This window comes from Trachinotus anak, unplaced genomic scaffold (genome assembly GCF_046630095.1).
Source record: "Trachinotus anak isolate AG129_WGS33_773 ecotype Australia unplaced genomic scaffold, CSIRO_AGI_Tana_v1 ptg000020l, whole genome shotgun sequence".
Classification (NCBI taxonomy): Eukaryota; Metazoa; Chordata; class Actinopteri; order Carangiformes; family Carangidae; genus Trachinotus; species Trachinotus anak.
This window is the reverse complement of record NW_027273871.1, coordinates 1,125,049-1,146,674: the sequence shown is the minus strand read 5'-3', so window position 1 is coordinate 1,146,674 and position 21,626 is coordinate 1,125,049. Positions and strand designations below refer to the sequence as shown.

The window sequence follows — 21,626 nt, the reverse complement described above, 5'->3', positions numbered from 1 at the left end:
CCGGTATCCACAGTTGTCATTTAGTCTATTTCTTCAGAGGAAAGACTTAAAACCATCACCATGCACAGTGCTTGTTTAAGTGATTATTTTTTGACAGCTGTTTTAAGAACCTATCCTAACAATATCAGTGACCTGTGGAAAATGTCTTTTAAAATGTGTTTACAGTCTATGTTTTTTTTTGTTTTTTTTTTTCCCTTTGGCAGCCTGTGCTTCATGCTCTGTATTGTACGTCTATTTTATTTTTAATCACATATTAGGCAGTGGGAAGTTGCCTGTGTGAAATGTGCAGATGCATCAATGAGAAAGGAGCATTACTGTACAGGTGTAGTTAGTTTGAACAACTATATAAACAGTTGACTAGTCAGGAGCCCGCAAAGGGTCACTGGACAAAGACAGACAATTGTGAGAGGAACGAAAACAAAACAAAACAAACAAACAAACAAACAAACAAAAAAAAACAATCGCATTTCTGCTTCTACCTACCGGCTACCGTAGGGCGGACGCCAAACCCACGTGGTTAATCAAAACATCATGGCGGCTGGTTTCAAGTAAGTTTAAACAGACTGGAGCATTTACACTGAAAATAATACTTTCATGTGTTTTGATCTCAGCTATGAAGCAAATTTATCAATAAAAAACCGGATTGGAAGTGATCGATGAAAAATAAAGATCCGCATGTGAGTGAGCTGGGTCCTGTCTGCTGATCAGTGCTGTGGTTGATATGTGTAATGCATAATATCGTTTATCTGAATGCAAATAGTTATAAGCAATAACCAGGCAGCGCTGTTGTCAGTGATCTGATCACAGGGCTTCGTCCGTCACATAAGTGAACTCTGAATTACGGGCGAATAAGCGGATCTGTCTTTACTGATGATGTATTTGTGACAGTTTCAGTCTCTGTAAGCCGATGACCTCTCTCTCTCCCTCCTTCCCCTTTTCTCTCCAGGACTGCTGAGCCTCTGGAGTACCACAGGAGCTTTCTGGTCGGTGGGCTTTCCTCTTCAGTCCATAGCTGCCGTTCAGCTGCTTGTTCCTCTGAATGACTGGTTACACGTTTCCGTTTATGATTAATGTTGCAAGCAGACATACAACATATAACATCCAAAGTTTCCCCTTTCAGAAAGAAAACTGCCGGCCTGATGGACGGGAGCTGTCAGAATTCAGAACCACAACACTGAACATAGGTGAGACACAGCTTGAGTCTTATCCACACAATAAATCATGTGTTACTGTTGTTTTTTTTAATCTACATAGGATCATTTTCTCTCTGCTCAGGGTCCATATCCACAGCAGACGGCTCAGCCCTGGTGAAAGTTGGAAACAGCACAGTCATCTGTGGGATCAAAGCGGTAAATGGTCAAGAACACAGCATTTAAAAACCTTATTTTAGTGCTTTTTGAGCAAATAAATTGTTGTTGTGACTCATTTCTTGTGTTTCTCTGTGTGCAGGAGTTAGCAAACCCCACAGTGGAAGCACCTGGTAAAGGTTACATCGGTAAGTAGGGAATTAAGGCAAGGCACACCAGCTGGATATGATTTTTCCCCTCACTTTGTTCCTTTGTTATGACATAATTGTGTATTTTAGACTGTCACATTGTCTGTTTTTTCTTTATATCGTGTTTTGTCATTATGAAAAGAAATGTTTCGATTATTGTGTGTATTTTCTCTCTGGATCCAAATAAACAAACAAATAAAACCCTGACTTTATTACTTTCTCCTTAGTGCCCAATGTGGACCTGCCGCCTCTGTGTTCGTCACGGTTTCGACCGGGCCCGCCTGGAGAACAGGCCCAGGCTGCCAGCCAGTTCATAGCTGATGTAATCGAAAGGTAGCGGCAGATTTTAATACACATTTCTTTGTTGGCATCAGGGGTGTTACCTCTCTTGATGCCTGCCAGTGCTTTTACTAATTTTTTCATATGGGTTTTGCAGCTCTGAAGTGATACAAGCAGAGGACCTGTGCATTGAGAGAGGAAAGGTAAACCCAGATTGATGCACATACACTGGTGCCTGTCAGATTGTGGTGAAAGTTGGGATCTTTGGTGTTGACTGTGCTGATTCTGGTTGCAGCTCTGCTGGGTGCTCTACTGTGACATGATGTGTCTCGACTACGATGGGAACGTGTTGGATGCTTGTGTTGTTGCCCTGTTGGCTGCTCTGAAGAACAGTATGTGCTGTAAAAACGTGATAGCAATAGAGTTCACTGTTACTGTAGCTGACATGAAAATCATACAGTTATTTGTTTGAAGTGTATATATAGTAATTCTTCCATGATCAGTGATCTGTGCCTGACATGAAGTGTAATTGCAGCACATACTCAGGCTGATGCACACAACTCTCGTTAATAGGATCTATCTCTGTTTTGAAAGATGCTTTTCATCAGTATCTTGACTTCAAAGCTTCCTTGTTCCCCACAGCACAACTCCCAGAGGTCACCACCAACACAGAGACATGTTCACCAGAGGTGAATTCAGAAAAGAGACATGGACTGCATATTCACAGACATCCGGTCGCTACTTCTTTTTGTATCTTCGATAAGTAAGTGAATGATTTTCAGTTTGTCTAACCAAGATAAAAACTGCATTCAGTGTTTGTAAGTGTGATCCTGCTCTGCTCTCTGTGCAGCTCCATACTGATCGTGGACCCCACAGCTGAGGAGGAGGGTCTGGCGACCGCTCAGCTCACTGTGGTGACAGATGAGGAAGATCGACTCTGCTCTGTAAACAAACCAGGTCAGAATACACAGTCTGTAAAGACTGGCCTATGTAGCTCATTGTTATTGATTACTCAAGTAAAACTCATTAGGAACTCCCCAGTGTCAAAAATAAAGGGCTGAAAAAGCTGATCTTAAAGTTACATTAAACTCTAAAAAGTCCAGTTCATGAAAAAAAAAAGACTAAATTACAGCCATTAGAAATTAAGAAGCCTATGTTAAGTAGAATTTATTCTCCACTTTCAATAATCAGCATAAATTTAAAAATATTAAATGTACTGAAAACCTTTATTGACTAGATTCCCACTACTCCTTTTTCTTTTGCAAATCATAAGAAGCAGATGCCACATTAAAATCCCCCAAATCTGGAGGTAGCGAGTTACAGGAGCAGTATCTTCTAAACTTTATGTTTTTCAGTGTGATGTATTTGTGATGAACATAAGTTTATAGAGTTTTTTTTTGTTGTTGTTAGCAGTTTTGGTGATTGTGCTGGTATCATACATTATGCATGAACCTAGTTTGGAACTGTGTGCAATGAGTAAAGTCAGACAGAGTTTATCTATACTGCTCCAATGTCAAGTCCTCTGTCTAGAAGAATGAGGACTGCATCCCAGGTACAACTGTAAACCTGAAAAACAAGTGTACAAGTGGAGCCCCTGCAGTGTGTGAGTGACTGACTGTTCTGTGAGGTTGAATGGAAAGAACAACAATCTAACAACCTTCCACCTCTGGCTCAGGTGGGACGTCACTGTCAGGAGAGAAGCTGCAGGAGTGTATCAACCGAGCAACAGCGCGACAGAGAGAGATCCAGAAACTCATAGACAAAGTCATACATAGTGTGAAAACAGCACAATAAGGAGCCGCAGACGATGCTTTTTTATCTAAAAGCTGTATTTTCCACTGTCAATATATATTCTTTTTTTTTTTAATAACAATAAAACTGCTGACAAAGACTGCTTAAAAAATTATTTCTCAGTGTCCAGAAACGTCTCACACACACACTCAGTTGATGTCTTGTAAGAATACGCCCATGGCTCCTGAACTAATTAAAAGGAAATGCCTTTTCAAAATGTGCTGTACAAAAGCAGGTACACTGTCTTGCATGTTCTTGATCTTGAGTCCTCGGTTGAGCCCTGTGCCGGGATTGCGAACTGAAGAAAGACTTCCAACAGACTGAGAGGTAGAGGGCTGCCCCCAGGCACTACTCCAAGATCAGATTTGCATTTTCACATGTAATGGTTATATGGAGGATTTGGTGTCAATAAGCTCAGCTGGGATCCGTGCTTAAAGGGCAGTTTCTACCGGGGTCAACCAAGCAGAGGCACAAGGATCAGGAAGGCTCATGAGGAATCCTCTGAGAATGTGCATTCATGATCCTCTCAGTCCACGGCGGGGGGGGGGGGGGGGCCTCCATAGAAAAAAAACAAAGTCTTCCTGAAGGGGCAATCTGTTATTGTGGAAGCCCACAACTTACAAGAACCATCTTTTTCTGTTTCATCTCAAAAAATATCACTAAGGTTCTTTAAGCATAGGGCTCCCTGTTCTAAAAACCCCATCCTATATGGTGGACACAGTTTTGGTTCTCCAAAACCTCTGACAACCATTACATACAAATTTGTCAGCTAGAAAAAGACAAACAAATGGCAAAAACAAGTCTTTTTTTTTGTCTGCAGTCTCCACAGTGAGGCAGACAAAGAGCACAGTATGGATCATTCATGTCCTTGTGTAGAGGAGGGGGAAAGGGTTTTTTTTAGTGTGATTTTAGTCTGTCATGACTTTGGGAGGGGCTGTGGCGTGCTCCTCTTCCTCTTACTTCTTGGTTGGCTGGCGGTATGTTGCCGTGGTGCTCCCCCCTGAGGAGCTGCTGCTCCCATAGCCATTTGCTGCTGCTGCATTTGGTGCTGCAAGAATTGCAACTGTCCAGTGCAGAAAAAAAAAAACAAAAACAAAGATGACATAGAAAAAATATCAGTGGCCATTTCAGTAGGTTAGAATACTACAAGCAACATAATGCACGGTTCTGTCAGTGGCTCTAAGGTATGTGTAAGCACCTGCAGCATGGTTAAAAAACAAACAAACAAAAAAAACATTCACTGGCATCAGTGTTGAGCAGACTCCCTCACTGAAACTGGAATCTAATCATATCTTAGACAGTGTCATAGACGTCTACATTTAGTGGCACGGGTTAGTGAAGCTGAACGGAAGCCTGGTACGACAAACAAGAGGAGTGTGCAGAGAAACACAGAAGAGTGGTTAATGGGTTGCAGAGGGGAGGAAGGAGGAGGAAGAGATACAGATTTGGGGGCGGGTCGGGGGTGTGTGTTGGGGAGTGAGGCAGGATACAGTCAAGCAGCACCAGTGGCGTTCTGGAGACACAAATTATTGGCTGTGATCCTGGCAACGACAGACATGCAGCTTAGCAACCGTGCTTTCTGCTCAGAGTAAGTCAGCAACTTCAACTGGGCAAAAAAAAAAAAAAGTTCTTTAACACCTTACGCTTCATGCTTAACAGAGTAACAGGCTATCATCTCTAATCTGTCCTGATACAGTCAGCAACATTTCAACAGATCCTGTTTCTGAAGTGCTTTGTAAGAACATGCCTCCCACTTCACTTTGACACGCTGTTAGTTGCTGCCATGGGAAGTGCCACAAGCTCTGCTGTGTGGGTTGCTCTGAGTACTGGCACTGCTGTCATATTTGTCAAACAACATGTTAACCAAACATACAACACAAGATGGAGTGAATGGTGTGGATCTACAACAAAGAAAAAAAAAAAAAAAAATCCACAAGGCAAGTGGTGAATATCAGACCTGGGGTGATACAGTTTTAATTACAACTGTTAAATTAGAAGTAAATTAAATGAAATATAAAAAGCAAATTTAAGGAAATGGTAAAGATTTAGACTAAAATATGTTTTCTTTCATCTTATTGCTTATATCAAATGTTAAAATGTAGAACTCAGCTTATTAGGGGTCTTAAATGTATTTTCATTCTGTGACTGTTTTAAATGATGTTCAAATCCATATAAATTTTAACCCAGGTCTGATGAAAATATAAACTCATGTGCAAACAAAGATTAAGAGATCCTTGTCTTTTTTAGACTTTAATACACAAGTGAATTTACCTCATTCCCTGACAGTTTATAATGTAGCACAACACACACCTGCCTGCTACATGAAGGCATGGAGAGTTGGCTGATGAATCTACTCTCAGTGTTTGGCTCCTACAAAAAAAAAAAAAAAAATGTATATGTGTATACAGATGTTAAAGTTGCTGTATTACTTGGATCTGTGGCTGGTGCTGCTGCTGAAGCCTTGGAGAAGGCAGCGGGGGCCCAGACCCGTCCAGCCCACAGCCCAACTGGGACAGCACTAAGGGGGGGAGGAGGGAGAGAGGAAGCCCCAGGGGGAAGGACGTGACGGCAAGAGGGAGAGAAGCAAAGGAATGGAGTAAAGTATGAAGAGAGAAAATGCACGTACAGGCAAAAAGGGGGACAATGATAAGGATAAGTGGGGGGGGGGCATGGTTTCAGTGATGCATAAAGGAAAAAGGCAAGACGGAAGACAGAGAGGACAAAAAGAGGGAACATTGCAGGGAGGCCAATAGCACAGGTAAATGACCATGTGCACAGAGATTTGTAAATGTGGATTATGGGTAAAGGGCATGAAGCCGGACAAGTGTGAGTGAACAGGGCCAGGTGGAGAGGGAGGACGGGAAGACAGTGCAAGAGGGAAAGACATAAGGGTGGGGGCAAAAAACAACAGAGAAAAAAAGAAAAGAGAAAATGTAGTAGAGAAGAAGGGGAAGTTGAGTCTCTCCTGTCAGTTGTTATGTGCTCCATCGAGAGGAACAATGGCTGACGTCAGTAAAATGATCATGTTTAGTTACAGACTATGAGTCCTAATGTACAGTAATTACAATAATGAATACATTAGTAAACCTTATCTTATTAGTACTAGTTAGTGACATAGTGTCAATCTGGTGTGAAACAGGTCAAGGGACTGAACGAAGAGAAATGTTTCAGAGAAATTTGTGTGGGGTTTGTGTGTATTTGTGCATGTGTGTCTGCATGCGTGAGTGGCTCATACCTGCTGCCTGTGGAGACATGAAGCCTCCGACTCCCAGGTTGATGACCGCTGTTTGCTGGTTTCCTAAACTTTGATCTGACCCCTGGTCACCCTGCAGAAAAGCAACACACGACAGTGAGGCCATCACACACAATTATAGAGTGAGACATTGTTGAAACATTGTAAGACAAAAAGAAAATATGCACAAAAAAACTGCCAAAACTAAGTTTTTAGGATTTAGGCCCTAAACGCTACATATTAAATCCCCCTAAATTGTAGGGGATCTATTCACAGAAATGGAATATAATGACTATGTTTTCAATAGTGTATAATCACCTAAAATTAAGAATTCGTAGTGTTTTCGTTAGCTAAGAATGAACCCTTCTTATCTATAGGGAGTGGGTCCTGTTCCACGGGGCCCGCCATGTTGCACTCCCATGCTGTTGGTTCAATTCCAGGTTCTAGTGTAAAGTACTTTGTGTGGTTAAGACTAGAAAAGCAGTATATAATGCAGTCCATTTACCATGTTTCTACAGTAGCCCAGAATGGACAAACCAAACACTGAAGGAGTATTTAGCTGGTTGCAACTTGCAACTTGCAACTTCACCACTAGATGCCACTACATCCCAAACACTGATCCTTTGGCAGATGATACTAATTTTACTAGTTCATATCTGTGAGCCCAGCACAGTGAGGGTCCAGCCATTAGATGGTTACGAGGTGTTTTGGCAGTGGTTACAGCTTCTCCTGCAGCGCCTGCTGCAATAGTATCATTATCAGAACTGCTGAACGCGGAGCCTTTCTCTCATTGTTCCATGCAGATTTGTTCAAACTTGCTCTGTATGACTCAAGAGCTTCTTGACAGCTGTCATGAAGTCGCTCCATAGATTTTCCATTGTTACTCAAGTCGGGGCTTCAGCAGGGTCGCCCAATAATTTCAAATTCTTGCTCTGAAGCCACATCTGTCAACACACTTTGGTCATTATCCTGTTGGACCATAGATCTTAGCCGCATTTTTTTTAGGAGTAGCTTCCTATTGGAGCACAGGCTTCTTTCTACCAACTCTGACCTACAACCCTGAGTGGTCCTTGTCTCATTTATCACTTCCCTAATATACATTCTACTGCCTGTACGTGCTTGGATGTGTTTGCATGCAGACGTGTGTTCTCACCGTCTCGCCCTGCTGTTGGGGACTGGAGGTGGCCGACTGACTCTGCTGTGGGGAGAACTGAGACAGCTGTTGCTGCTGCAGAGAGTTAAAGATGAGAGGACCAGTGGGGATCTGGGAATGTAAAACACAAAAGACACACACAACCGCACGCACCGACAAACAAAAAGTAGGGGAGTGACAGATGGGGAGGTGAGGGGAAAGGAAGGGGTTGGAGGTGGAGAGAGGAGAGGCAGAGGGAAAGGAATGATGCACATGTAAGCAAAAGGGGACAAGAGCAGGGGAAAATGGGAGAATTAACAAAGCAATCAAACAACACAGGGTAACTAGACCATCACTGCTATCACAATATCAAAACTATAAAGGGTTATACAGGGGATGTTGCAAGCAATGATCTTGAAGCAAACTGTGCCTGTGTTCAGATTACTCCTCTAACTTCTGCACTATCCCTTGTCCTCCCCAAGCAAAGGCTTTTGCTAAGAGACTCTTTCCATCTCAATAGGAGAGAGGGTGGCACTAATGTCGTCATGGTGAGTGGTTCAGTTTCATTCAGGGCACTACATACAAAAGACACATGCCTCTGTGGCACTGGAACAACTTGATAAAAGGTGTTTACTACATGGCGTATGCAGTGAGCTGCAGGAAAAAGGACGTGAGGAAATTAAGCCGTGCAGGTGATTCACACACAGCTCACCAATGTTTCAGCTGCCAAACAAATACCCAGTGCATGCCACTAACAGTGTTAGAGACGACCTGGTACAAGAGCCATACCTGCAGTAGGTTCAGTGGTCTCAACCCAGTACTGCTGTTCAGGCCAAAATGACTCCCTGCAGCAACAAATCAGAGACACATTCACCACACAGAATAGTTAAGACAAACAGAGGATTTTCTTTGCCATTTTCCTTCCTGCCTTTCCATTAAAACTCTCTGTTCATGATCTTTCTGTACATGTCTTTTTACACCTATGTCTCTGTTGCACTCCAGTCAAAGACGGTGAATTTGAATTAGCATTTTTACCTTCATATAATCTGACTTTTCGTTTTTCTTTAAAGAGGTTGGGCTTGATGGCAAATTTCTGTTATTGTGGGACCATAAAGCCTTGTGACTCATTATATGTAACACAGAGCTAAAAGAGCAAAAACGTCCTTTTAAGTAGAGAGCCACGTGTTCGACTCCTGGAGCAGCCAGTGTGTGCTCAAGCCTCTCAAAATGTCCTTAAGCAGCACAGTTAATCCTCTTATCTTTGTGGTCAACTGCAAATTGCTGACTGTGCTGTAGGAACCTGTTTGGTAAAATGGGATCCTACTGTTCCACCTTCTGCAGTGAGGTCAGAGGTCAGAGGTCCCTACAGCTGGAATTCACCGTTATGCTGAAGGATATGTCAGAGGGTTAAATGCAGCAGAACATGAGACGTTCATGAGGTTCGTTTAAAGGTTAGGGTCGGTGCTCAGTGCACCACACTGCAACACTGTAGCATGTTTGTCTGCAGGTCTGCAGGAGACTGACTGACTCATAAACAATTTTGGTAACACATGAGGCGCGTGGCATTGAGATCTCACTCTTACCAGTCTGTGCTGTCGACTGCATGGTGGGCATCAGCCCTCCGGGTGGCAGGATTCCACTAAGATTAAGGCCTGGACCCAGCATGGGGCTGGAGCCACTCATCAAGGTCTGAGGACTGCTACACAAAGAGTACAGTACATTGTCATGAAAAGTGAGCGTGAACATCAAGGGTCAGTATGACATCAAATACTTATTTTTAATTTCTTACCAGACGGAGCTGACCACATTGATGAAATTCAGCCCTGCAGGGTTGGCCATGACCTGTGATGATGTAGTTCCTGTGGTGATGGACGTACCCATGGTAGGCAGGGGAATGGTCATGACGGGCAGGGGTTGGCTTAGAGCTAGTTGCTGCTGGGGGAAAGGCGTGAGGAGCGCGGGCTGCGACTGGCTCTGAACCATGGGAGGGTCCGAAGGCGTGGGGGTCACCGAGAGAGGGGCAACGAGGGAGTCGGTGGGGTGTGGGGTGGAGCACGGCGTGTTGGTGGGTGTGGGGGTGGATGGCTTTGGGGTTCCAGATCCTTAAGGAGAAGAAAGTGGGTCAAAACAAAAACAAATTAGTTATGAGGACAGAGAGGGGTACTTTTCAGCAGGTGATATCTGTAAAGTTTTGTGAGCAAGAGCTTCTTATGACAAAAGTACAAACTCATTCTGTCAGTTCAGCACTTGATTAATTCTTTTTGGCACTGCAAATTTAGGACAGTTGCTACTTGGCTAACTGTAAGCTGATCTTCGTTTAAACTATGAGGCTCTAATCGTGTCCAAACTTTATACCCATTTTTCTGACAATGTGTGTGCCAGCTGACTTTAGTTGAAAGACGTAATACTACAGGGACGAGGGCTGGTGGTGAGGTAATTTTCTCTGAGTTCCAGATATGTCCCTGTAGTTTCATGCTCCCATATTTCTCAAGACCTGGACCCTTGTCAAGGACGTGTTTCATCGTTTCTTCATCCAGTTCTGGAAAACACTCTCACAACTGTAGCTGTGCCTGATGAAAGCAAGCAGCGCAACAGTTAGTCACACTCTGCTGTACTCACTCTGTGTGGGGCCCATAGGGGAGAGCGAGGCGGGCGACAGAAGGCCCACCTGGCCAAGCTCCATGGAGTGCTTCCTGTTCAGAGACTGGCTTTTGGCTGGAGGGGGCGTAGGACACTTGAGGAGACCACTGGTGGTTTGTGAACTATATGGATTACCTGATGAAAAAAAGAAGAGTTGACATATTTACAGGATTTTTTTTTAAGACAGAGGGAATTGAATAGATCTGGTTAAATCCTTGTAACTTCATATTTAAGAACTTTATAGTCTCGTGGCGAAAGGAATATCACAGATCGCAACAGGGGGAGATTCTTCTCACAAATTAGGCTATTTATCCCTTTTTGCTCTTCGCCTGCGTCTGTGTTCTACCACACTGCTCTCAGGAGTCATGCAGGGCCACAACATGTTTGCACTGCAGGTTCGCAGTAGCATTTGTACCTGAGGAGCTGCTGCCTGATCCTGAAGGCAGTTTGATGGGAGGGGGTCTGTGCTTAACCCCTTTCCCCAAAACAGACGTCTGGACCAGAGGAGAAATACCATCACCCTGCAAGTGACATTTAAACCAGTTTGTTAGCCACAGTGCATCACAAAAGGTAACACAAGAGTCATTATCTGTTTGAGTTAATAGACTCAGAGCAACCTTGAAGTTATCCTACACCCAAGCATGGAAGTGTTTACCTCATCTTTGCTGGGGGAGGGAGGCCCCTGTCCCACGTTGACTGAGTTGTGAGTCATCTTGACGACACACTTCATATCTCTCTCATACACTCCTTTGTACTGAGTGAGAAACCTATGAAGCGGGCACAATGTAAAATTTATACCGTGCTCTCCGACAGCATATCCCTGGAAACCGTATCTGAAAGGATTAGCCTCTCAACAAAAAGAAAACATGGTGACTCACCGGTCTGCATCCGTCTTCGAGCCTATGAGGAAGCTGCAAATGTGACAGAAGAGATGAAGATGAGTGAATGCAGAGTGGCGTTGCAAATTCACTTGTGTGTACTGAATCAGAGACTGTACTTACGGGGGATGTATGAGCTTTAGGTCTGTGCTGTCCTCTGCTTTTGGTTCTTTAGCACAGTAGATCTTCCCATACACCAGTGGATCTCCCATCGACTGGAAGATTGACACCTTGGTCCTCTGTGCTTGGCCCCCCACCTCACACTCAAGAGTGTAGTCGTCTACAACTTCCTGTTTAAACAAAGCAGACCAAGACATCTGAGTGAAAAAGGTTTGATGGATGTGCCGAATAAAGCTCCTTGATGTCATTTGACTGCAAATGTTTTAAAACAAGGCAGAGGTCACAAACATTAATGTTCACTTTAGCAAATTAGCCTTGCCTCATGACCTTGATGGTGCCTTGCACCACCTGTTTCAGGGCCCGGCACCCAGAATATATCACCCTTTACTTCACTGACTTTTGTAAGGGGTGAGGCATTTTCAAATCATGTGGAAAAGAGTCCAGCACCATTTATGGCCAGAAGCAAGGCCCCAGACACGCTCTGACTCCAGTCCAGTGTGGTCTCTTTTTCCAGAATAGCAGAAGCATGTGTGAAAAATTCAGAAATGTTCCACATTTACTGCAGTTTTGTGGTCGAGCAGAACGGTATCCATGGCTGATCATTGAAAAGGAATCCGTTTAAGGCGGTACAACCTTTTAAAAGATATTTTTCTGTGTTCGGACATTTGTGTGAACACATGCTGTGGTAATTTTGCAGAATGTCGCGGGTCTGCAAAGTCAATTTAAGGAGAGGGGTCAATTTCCTATGGAACACACATCCACTCCCTGCCCGTTTCTGACAGCAAGCAGCCATCATTGATCTCTACCCTTACACGATGTTAATGCTGCTGCTGTCACACTTACCTCAGCAGGCCAGATCACAGTAGTGGGCTGAGAGTCCTCCAGCTGCAGGGATTTCTCCACCACAGCGTACTTTTCCACCTACAGCAACACATGAACAAATCCATCAGGTTTGATATGGCCTGCATTATAACTGTCAGACTGTGAGCCGAGTGGGTTTTAAGTGGCGTTGGTTCAAATGTTTAAGTGACAGTGTTATAGAGGAACGCTGAGCTACTCACATCTATTTCCTTCGGTACAGTTAGTTGGCAGTTGCTCTGCTTCCACATGTCAACACACTGCAAGTGATGACAGCCAAGACGCCAGGATGAGATCAGGAGAGAAAAACAAAAAGAGGTATGAACAAAAACAAGTGAGAGAGCACTATGTCAACATGCATGAACCTACACTGTAGTAGGTTAACAGATTTAACTCAGCAGTGATAAACAGGAACAGTGCAGCGCCGAAACATCAGCTTGTTTTCACCTCTTGTTTTAGAGACTCTGTTAGGGAACTCAGAATATGTTTTAACACAGCTGACAGACAAACAGGTGGGTGACAACAATTTAAATCTTGCAGGAGAAGGTCTACCAAATGGTAAAAAACCTCATCATATCTGAGAATGTACCCAGTGTGGATATATTTGTTGTAATGTGGGTATTTTGTCTACTTACGTTTCCAATCTTTGAGATCTTCAGGTCTATGACAGGAGCAGGTTTCCTCTCCTTCCTCCTCTGTAGGTAGTCGTAGAGTCGTAGCTGTGGTGGCATGGGCAGGTGGGACAGCTCCTGCTGCCTGTTCAGTGCAGCTCGAGAGTGTCTCTTGAAACACCTACAGTGCAAACAAAGAAGAGGTGTGTGTCTTCTACTGTTTTTTTCAATGCTTTTGCTTCATTCATTGACTTTTTCTTTTGCAGTCACGGTGCTTTCATTATTTAAGGGCTTCCATTTCAAAAGAGAAAAACAAAAAAACAAAACACTCATAAAGGAGCATTTTGTTGCGGCTATTTAAAGTGAGCCGAGTGTGTGAATGTATTCTGTACCGTTTTATTGAGCGAGTGTTCATTTTCTGTTTGTTGTAGAGCAGGCGGTTGGCTGTGCAGGTGACAGAGATGGAGGGGTCCAGGCACAGAGGTTCAGCTGTGGCCAAAATCAACTGACTCTCCAGCTGTAATTTGTCATCCTGACAAAAAAAAGAAAAAGAAAAAGAAAAAAAAAAAAAGAAAAACAGATGTTATAAAAAACACCTGCGCAATGTGCTGATGCTAAAAGGACTCAAGACACACAAGGGAGGACTGCTTACGCCCAAGCCTGCCTCAGTACATTTTCATTAGCTGAGGCACTGCAGAAGCATTTTACTTGAATAAAAATGAATTCTAACTTAAAACATTAAATACAATTTGAATTTGCTGGAAAAAATACAGTATTAAGGTTGAGTTGAATGAGGATGTTGGTGAATCAATGGGACAGGAAAAAAGACAAATTAAGATAGTGAAAAGTGTCAGATGAGGCAGGATTTAGTTTTTCGTGTCTAACTGAGATGGTTAACATGAAACCTCACCTGTGTCCACTTGTGATGGTCACTGGTCATAGCATGGACATCACAGATCAGAGTCTACAAGACAAAAAGACAGATATTAACAAGTCAGCTTTGTTATGTTCAAGTTAATACTTTTTCACTCATTCCAGGTCAAAATCTTGCGCATGCTCAAACAGTATTTTAGTTGACTTATTTTATGGTTTGTTGGGATCTATGTGAGAAAGGTTATTCACGTATTCTACTGGTTTACCTGCATGGTTGGTCGCAACAGGATGTGTCTGCTCTGATAGGTGGGCATCTTGGTATTTCCAGACTGCCTGTAGTCTCTCACTTCTACTATTACACAGCCACAGTGGAAGATGTTCACCTGAGACACGATGCATATGGTGGATGTCAACCAACAGATGGATACCAAATGGGAGATTATTAAGCAATAATCTGTAAGGAACTACTTGAAGATATCAAGAGCCGAAACCCTGCATAGCCAACATGATTTATGCATATACACATCTGTGTATGTGCACATACAAACCTGTGATTTCTCCAATAGATCCACCAGAATGGGAGGCAACTCCTCAGCGTCTAGGTACTCCAGCAGCTCTCCCTCTTCATATGGCAGACGGATTGTTTCAGAATCTAGAAAGCAACACAAATATGAATGTTGCAGATGAGATGATTGAAGTAAACAGAGCTTGATGGGTTTGGGTAATTGCTTAGCTGGGCTCTCTTACCAGATCCATTTTTGCCCCTGAGCATTAGAGAATAGCCTTCATTCCCAGGGTACAGGTTGACCACCAGACATGACACAGACTCCTGAGACACTAGCTTCTCCAGTAGATTCACATTTCTCCTCAAATTCTATGGAAAGACCAGAAAGCCACAAACACAGATAAGAGACCAATCTGCCATATTAGTAACAAAAATCTCAGTTATATCCATCCCTACTCTATGAGAAAACAATGTTACTGCTTTGAACCCACATCTACTTTGAGTTAAACCTCTTAAACAGTGATTTAATATTAATTACAAAAGTAAACTTGAAAGACAGGCACTGTCACTTTATAAAATTTAAAATCTGGCAGGTACTTGGTAACGTAAAAATATGTATGCCCGGATCATTAAATAGCAGAGGTGATTACTTATAGGAGTTTACTGAATGTGGATTTCATATTTTTACTGTTGATGAACAGAAGTTACAAATTATAATTCGGACAAAATCTAGGTTGATTAAATCCCAGGTTTACCAATCAATCTGACAGCATTTACTTAAATAACAAAGGTATCTAGATCATTTAGTTGCCTATTGCAGTTACTGAACAGTTAACAAAACAGAAGCTAACACTGAAACTGTGCTGAACAAAATTGTTCAATCACTTAAATGTAACTCCTTGTTTCTCTTGCATTAATATTCTTTTGTGCAACTGATAGATAACCTGTGCACGCATGTATAGACACCACTATAAACACAGTTTAATGCCCCAAAAATCTTTTTTTCCCACTTATTCTATGCAGATTAGTCTAAACAAGGTTTGATTGTGTGCCTATTATTACCTAGTCATTACTGAGAGTCAAGCTGCATAATACAAACCTTTAACTCTGGCTCTTTCTCACATTCCTCTATGTACAGTTCATAGAGCTTCTGATACAAACTCTTCCTCCCGCCAGATGAAATTCTTCTTTTGGCTGGTCGCTGTCGAGCACTTTCAACAATGTACTGAATAACGGATAAAATACTGCATTAATGAATGGTGGGACAGAACAGTGTAGGACTGGCAGGGTCAGTGCATTCAGATGGTGCACAGAGATACTTGTGAGTACATGCAATTCATTTGTCTGTCAATAAACAAGCAAGAAAACCTGAAATAGTGGCTTTTACCTCGGCTCGATCCAATGCATATTCCAAAACTTGTTGCTAAGAGGAACAAGTGAGAAAAGAAATCAGCTCAGCCCCACACAGGTAAGAGATAAGCTGTGCAAGCCCCGGTGAAGGGTTTGTGCTGGAATATTATGTGGTACAAAACATCAGTGTGTGTGTGTGATGTGCAGAGATGGATGACCTGAAAGAGAGATTCAACTCACCATTGTGGTCCACCGCCAGCTGCAAGGCGAGTGACGGTAGACGACGCTGTCCTTTCTGCCCCACACTGTCACCTTCCTATAGTGACCATTCACACCCTGCACAGCAACACAGCAGACGTGTTTCACGCAGCACGGCCAAACAAACGCACATGACAGATACACAAACAGAGAAACAGATACAGTCAGAGAGGCTGGCGGGTTGTTAAGTCAGAACCGATGCCAAGGAGCCGGGCTGGCACTCGGAACAGATGCCACATACAAAACAGCTAAGAAGACTAACGAGCGAAACTGTTTCATCCTTTGCTTGTATTTTCAAACGCTCCAGCAGAGTGTCTCGGAGCTGCTAAAGCTGGGTTTTTCTAGGGTTAGTGAACTCCGACTCTGACCGGGAGCGCAGTCAAGAGAGTGGCTGAATAGCAACAAGCTCGTTGATGCCCGACCGTTGAGGCTAACATGGCTAACCTTAGCATGCTAGCCCGTTCCTAGTGGGCAAGCTGCGAGTTACCCGCTACGCTAACGATGTTACGCCGCCTGAGACACAAACCGATGAAGCGACGTCAATCTCAACGAGCAGGGCGGACTTGCCTTGTGGATTGCATAGCGGTCGACTGTGGCTCCGATGCGAGAAAACGAAATGAAATTGAAATATCAGTGTCTTCATTGAAAAAAAGTCGGAGCTGCAGCCATTTTCTTCCAGTGTGACAACAACAGCTAAACTTCCGGTTTCAGCGGCGGTGGGCGGAGCCACAGTAAGTGCCTACTTCACAGCCCAGCGGATGCTTGACCCACAGCTCCACAGCCAACTGAACTTTCCTTGCACTATCAGCGGATACGCAAAAGTCTGGGCACCTCTGAATTACATAGTTTGCCTATTGATTTTTTAAAGTGAAAAGAAGTAAATATTCTGCAACGCCCGCAGAAAAAACACATTACAAATGTAACCTTTCACCAGTGCAACAAATTATTTCGTCAGCTGGAAAAGTAGAAAACTGTAACAGTTTCTGCTGCATGTGCAGTGCAAAAGTTTGAGCACTGCAAAGTGTGTGCTTAACCCCCAGCCCTTGCCACCTCTTAGGAGGGGTTGCATTGTAAACACTGCATGGATGGAGGGAAGAACAGAGGGAAGAATGGATTCCACTAAATATCAGCAAATTCTGGACGCAGATGTCATCCAGTCAGTCAAGATAATGAAACTACTAAGAGGCTGGCTTTTATTTTTAAAGCTTATAAAATAAAAAGTAACAACGTATTAACATTGGAAAGGCTAATTTTAATGTGTGTTTGTTGCGGGGGTTGTATTTCCTTATTTTCACTTCAAAACATTTGCTCAGAGGTGTCCAAACTTTTGCCCACAGCTGTATGTTTGCTTCACTGTCAGAATTTGTCAATTTCTACAATATCCTCAGAAATTTTGCTCAGCAATTGTTTGTAACTGCTTTAGAATTAAAGCAGTTTTTGCTTAATAAAAAAAAAACAAAAAACGTAATCATTTACTTTCATTTAATGACGATAGTATTTTATATTCAGTTTGCTAACTTAAAAACAAACAAGTACGTTAACAATGCAAAACACATTTAACAATTGTTTCATTTAACACACAGTCAATAATGGAGCGTCGTTTGCAGTTAAGGGCTCTTGATCTCAAGGCTGGATTAAGATTTCTTCAAGATTTCAAGATTTCTTTATTATTTATCATTTTTACGGTGCACATAAAACAAAATTGAGTTTCACACATCCGTCAGTCTGAATTCAGTGCAAGGAAGCCTGCAAAATGATAAGTTAATTAAAGTCTAATCGCTAATAAATAAACTAAGATTATACTAAAATAGAATACCAAGAGAGCCCCTGAAAGCTTCAGGTTTACTGTGTGTCAGCTTGTTTATGCAAATGTAATTGAACGTTTTTTTTTTTTTGCGAACGTGCACAATATCAACCAATAGGACTGAGCCCTGTTTTATTACCCAATCTTGAGGCCCTGTCTTGAAATTGATTTGTGTGTCATAATAGTTTCAAGCCCTTTAATCACTAAGATCTGCATTTATGTTGCATATATACAAAAATAATATCTGTAATCATCACTACACAGCAAATCTGCGGACAGTAAATAATATTCCATCATAAAAAACTGCAGACCCTGCACAGAGAGCAGAGGGAAAGACTGGACGATCAGGGCCTTAGCATACACCAAAGGCGAGTTGAATACCTTCCAAAAAGCATAAATATCCTGGCTGCCAAATATATTTAACTGAGATTATGGCCTGGATAGTAGAGTGTAAATAAAGGTTAATATACAAACCACTAATTGGACTGTTGACATACATAAAAATTGTCAGTAACAGGAGCATCCTATACCAAACAATGTTACAATAAAATCACCTACCCCTAGGAGGACTTTGAATAAAATTAATGATGCATGAAGGAAGCTGAGTCAGAGGAAATGTGGTAAACTAATGGGGGCACGTAGAAAACTGTTAACCAAGGGAGTGAGCAGTGACAATAGCTGCTGTTACAATGTGTTACTTTGTGTTTAGTGTGCACAGTTTTGTTATTAAGAAAGTGGCCAGTGTGTCCATTTCAGTTTGTCATACGAGGGCAAAAGGAAATTATTCTTCAAAACGTTCAATGTCTTAAGTTTTGCCACATTTGAAAGAAGATGAAAACAGCTGATTAAAGTTATTTACTTATATAACTTCAGCACATGATATTTGTGATGTATAGGCTACATATTGGTAGATTGAAATCCCAAAAATGTACAGTAGGGGGAAGAGCAGGATAGCAGATTCATTAGGCTGAATGCCACAGTTGAAAGGTACAACAGCAGCAACATAAAGGATTCAGTAGATTTAAGAGAGTTTTTAGTTTCCACTTGAGAATCTAGAGGTGGAAACGGTTTGTGTCTGTTATTTATACAACTGACATTTACAGTAGTTGTTGAAGACATAACCTCCAAATGTTTCCATAAAGGTGTGTAGTGAAGAGCAGAGAATGACTAACAGCCTTTTACATGTTGTGTTTTTCCTATATTCTACTCAAGCACTGCACCAAACATAAAAATCTTTGAGTGCATTTAGGAACCTGACAATGAAAACATTTACGATGCTATTGAAGCACGTGGAGTTCACAGAATAGTTACATAAAAGTGTTGTAACCGTTATTGGTTTAAGCATCTGTGAGTGGTTTTTGTCTTCTCCTCTGGCTGTCTGTCTTTAAAAAGTGTTCTTTCAACATCAACATCTCATCAGTGTAAGTAGTTCCTTTATGTGGACAGAAAGGTTCTGGGTGGGGCTCTGGTAGGATCAGTCCTCACCTGCTGCACACACACACACACACACACACACACACACACACACACACACACACAGCTCTCCTTTCTTTCAAGAGCTAAACTTCCACATGACAGGGCTTGCTTGGGGTCAGTCACATTTCAAAATGTAATCTGTTTCTTTTAAAAGCCTTTCTTCTGTACACAAAGGACGGGGTTGCATGTGGTCAAAGTTAGTTTAAATCCACATGTGCTGCTGATTCTGCCAGCAGTTTTGTTTCTGGCATATTGATCAAACTTGAGTTTGCCTCAATAATGAATGTTTCTCTATTGACTCAAATCCCAGAGTTAGCTTAACTAAGTGACTAATTGACCAGAAAAGAGGCATCGCTGGTTTTAATTAGTGTTGATCACAGCAGCACCAATTGTTGGACTGTGATAAAAAAAAAAAACAAAAAAACAAAAACCCATTCTCCACCTATTCTCAAACTCATGGGTTACTGGCTGTTTCCCTGTATAAATGATGCAATAAAATAAAAATGAGTGATGAAAAAGTTTGTTTCACTTTGGCATCACCAGCTCTGGCAGCTTTCACTTTGACTGGTTTCCATCCAGGACATTACCAAAGACTCAGGCTGTGGTGTTGAACTGACACACAAACCCCACCATAATTCATCTTTTATTTCCTCCGCAGTGAAGACTGTGCTTGGAAGGAATAAGCACATAATACCGAGCAGCTCAACGTTGTATTGAAGAAAACCATATAAGGGGAAAAAAAAGGACATGAAAGTAAACGTGAGACCAAAATGCATGACAGTATTCCTGAGCAATATAGTGTTTGCATTCTGTAATGTAGACAAGCTTTCTATACTGGGTTTGAACCATGTGAAAGTCTTTTAGCTTCATAATTTGTACAATAAATCTGCCGTTATTGTGAGTCCATATAAGAGGTGAGATAAAGATGATGACAATGAAGATCATGAGTCAGAGTGCTCTGTGAAGCTCTATGTCTTGTGAGGGGGAATATTGTGCAGGCTGGCGCAATTCATTTTACTTAATCTCCTTTCTCTTTCATTTTCACTCAGCGTCATTCCTTAACAGTGATTTGCATCCTTATTGACGGCAGAGAAAGATGCTATCTGAGACTAGAGGACCCGTATGATCACATTTTGACGTCTATTTCTTAGTGGTGTTGAAGATGCCTTTGAAAAATGAAAATATATGAGAGAGCTGCTCTCAAAGCAGTGTGTTGGAAGTGTTTTTGAACCGATTCCCCTCTCCTGACAAATCACAAATGACAGCTGAATAAGTTACGAACTCTTAATTCAATCCCTGCATTGCAGTCATGTGGCGAAAAGTGCAGGATTTGAGGATTTCGAATAACTTTGCTTCCAAATTAGGACCTGCAGTAAATTATTCACTTCATCCGGGGTGCGTTCTGGCGAGCTACAGTTGGCTCTGTGTGGGGCACCTATGTAAACAGCATTTTGATTGCAACGTAAACAGTTCTTGGTTTTCATAAGTGCATCCAGAGTAGAAATGCTCAGGGGAAAAGTGTTGATAGAGAGTACACATTTGTACAGTGCTACTTCAAGTAGGTTGTCTATATAATTCTCTTGTATTTTCAGTGTTTTAAAATTGCCTTGTCTGCAGCTGTCTCCTCTCTGATCTGCTGTGGATGCTGCGAGCTTGACAGTATACCCCTTGACTGAGTTTAGCATAGGTCAAATAGAGGCCATTTAATATATCCTTGAAATCACCGTTCTTGCCTTTTCATGAACAACTAAAGGCGACAGTGAAATATGACGTTTGTTATCTGGCTTTTATTTACTCCTCTCCCACTCACTTGGGGACCTGGTCTCACTATTTATCCGTTTAATAGCTGCTCCGAGAGACATTTTACTGGACTGGTAAGTAGAGAGGTTGAGAAGTCCTTTATACTTCTCTACTTGCCAACATCTGCTTCTGATGAGTCATAACACCTGTGAATAAAAACTTTATAAAGGAAAAAAAGCTAAATCGCTAATAATACCATAGATTAGAAATGAGTAGGAAACATGCAGTAAAAAAATAAATCAGATGACTCCAAACTCCTGACATGTGGCAGACACTTTAGCCTGGGCTGCTGGAGCATTTCAAATCCAGAAAGTGTTGAGGTGTGATAGATCACTCGCCGTAAAAAAGTCCTTTCACAATAAGAACCATGTTGTTTTGTTTACAGAAGATGAAGGGACTTCCAGATGTGGTCATTGCGTTGCTGTACCACGAGCTCTGGTCACGTTTTTCTCCAGTTCAGGATGAGCTATGAGTGAAAGAAACAAGCACACGCTGTGGAGAGTGGGGGAGATGGAAGATGACAT

General features: G+C 42.2%; 2 protein-coding genes across 5 annotated transcripts; one reads left to right on the top strand and one right to left on the bottom strand.

Moving 5' to 3' along the window:
• The first annotated feature begins 448 nt into the window (after positions 1–448).
• exosc8 (exosome component 8) lies at positions 449–3,665 on the top strand. Of its 2 annotated transcripts, none has more exons than XM_071505995.1 (11): positions 449–548; positions 947–983; positions 1,121–1,184; positions 1,276–1,349; positions 1,450–1,495; positions 1,723–1,828; positions 1,932–1,977; positions 2,070–2,166; positions 2,417–2,537; positions 2,625–2,731; positions 3,450–3,665. In XM_071505995.1, exons 1-11 carry the CDS (start codon positions 532–534, stop codon positions 3,566–3,568), a joined length of 834 nt encoding a protein of 277 aa, XP_071362096.1. In that variant the 5' UTR covers positions 449–531; the 3' UTR covers positions 3,569–3,665. The 2 variants fall into 2 exon arrangements, with proteins under 2 accessions (XP_071362096.1, XP_071362098.1); XM_071505997.1 differs by lacking the exon at positions 449–548 and adding an exon at positions 556–677.
• supt20 (SPT20 homolog, SAGA complex component) lies at positions 3,626–16,754 on the bottom strand. 3 transcript variants are annotated; one of them, XM_071505974.1, is made up of 24 exons: positions 16,590–16,754; positions 16,005–16,100; positions 15,802–15,837; positions 15,514–15,639; positions 14,657–14,783; positions 14,458–14,561; positions 14,176–14,292; positions 13,947–14,000; positions 13,429–13,568; positions 13,061–13,217; positions 12,629–12,685; positions 12,411–12,488; positions 11,571–11,737; positions 11,448–11,480; positions 11,225–11,336; positions 10,985–11,090; positions 10,549–10,704; positions 9,719–10,031; positions 9,513–9,625; positions 8,719–8,774; positions 7,951–8,061; positions 6,801–6,891; positions 5,995–6,083; positions 3,626–4,628 (listed from the first exon to the last, which is right to left on the bottom strand). In XM_071505974.1, the coding sequence occupies exons 2-24, from the start codon at positions 16,005–16,007 to the stop codon at positions 4,482–4,484; spliced, it is 2,493 nt and encodes an 830-aa protein (XP_071362075.1). In that variant the 5' UTR covers positions 16,008–16,100; positions 16,590–16,754; the 3' UTR covers positions 3,626–4,481. The 3 variants fall into 3 exon arrangements, with proteins under 3 accessions (XP_071362075.1, XP_071362074.1, XP_071362076.1); XM_071505973.1 differs by having other exon boundaries at positions 9,513–9,628; positions 16,590–16,747; XM_071505975.1 differs by lacking the exon at positions 5,995–6,083 and having other exon boundaries at positions 9,513–9,628; positions 16,590–16,747.
• Positions 16,755–21,626: the final 4,872 nt, after the last annotated feature.

Coding starts and splice junctions, on each gene's coding strand:
- exosc8 (XM_071505995.1), top strand. Junction 984..1,120: donor AGTACCACAGGAGCTTTCTG/GTCGGTGGGCTT, acceptor TTCCCCTTTCAG/AAAGAAAACTGCCGGCCTGA. Junction 2,167..2,416: donor GTTGGCTGCTCTGAAGAACA/GTATGTGCTGTA, acceptor TGTTCCCCACAG/CACAACTCCCAGAGGTCACC.
- supt20 (XM_071505973.1), bottom strand. Junction 11,337..11,447: donor TCGAAGACGGATGCAGACCG/GTGAGTCACCAT, acceptor CCCGCTTCATAG/GTTTCTCACTCAGTACAAAG. Junction 8,775..9,512: donor GCAGTCGACAGCACAGACTG/GTAAGAGTGAGA, acceptor TTGTTGCTGCAG/GGAGTCATTTTGGCCTGAAC.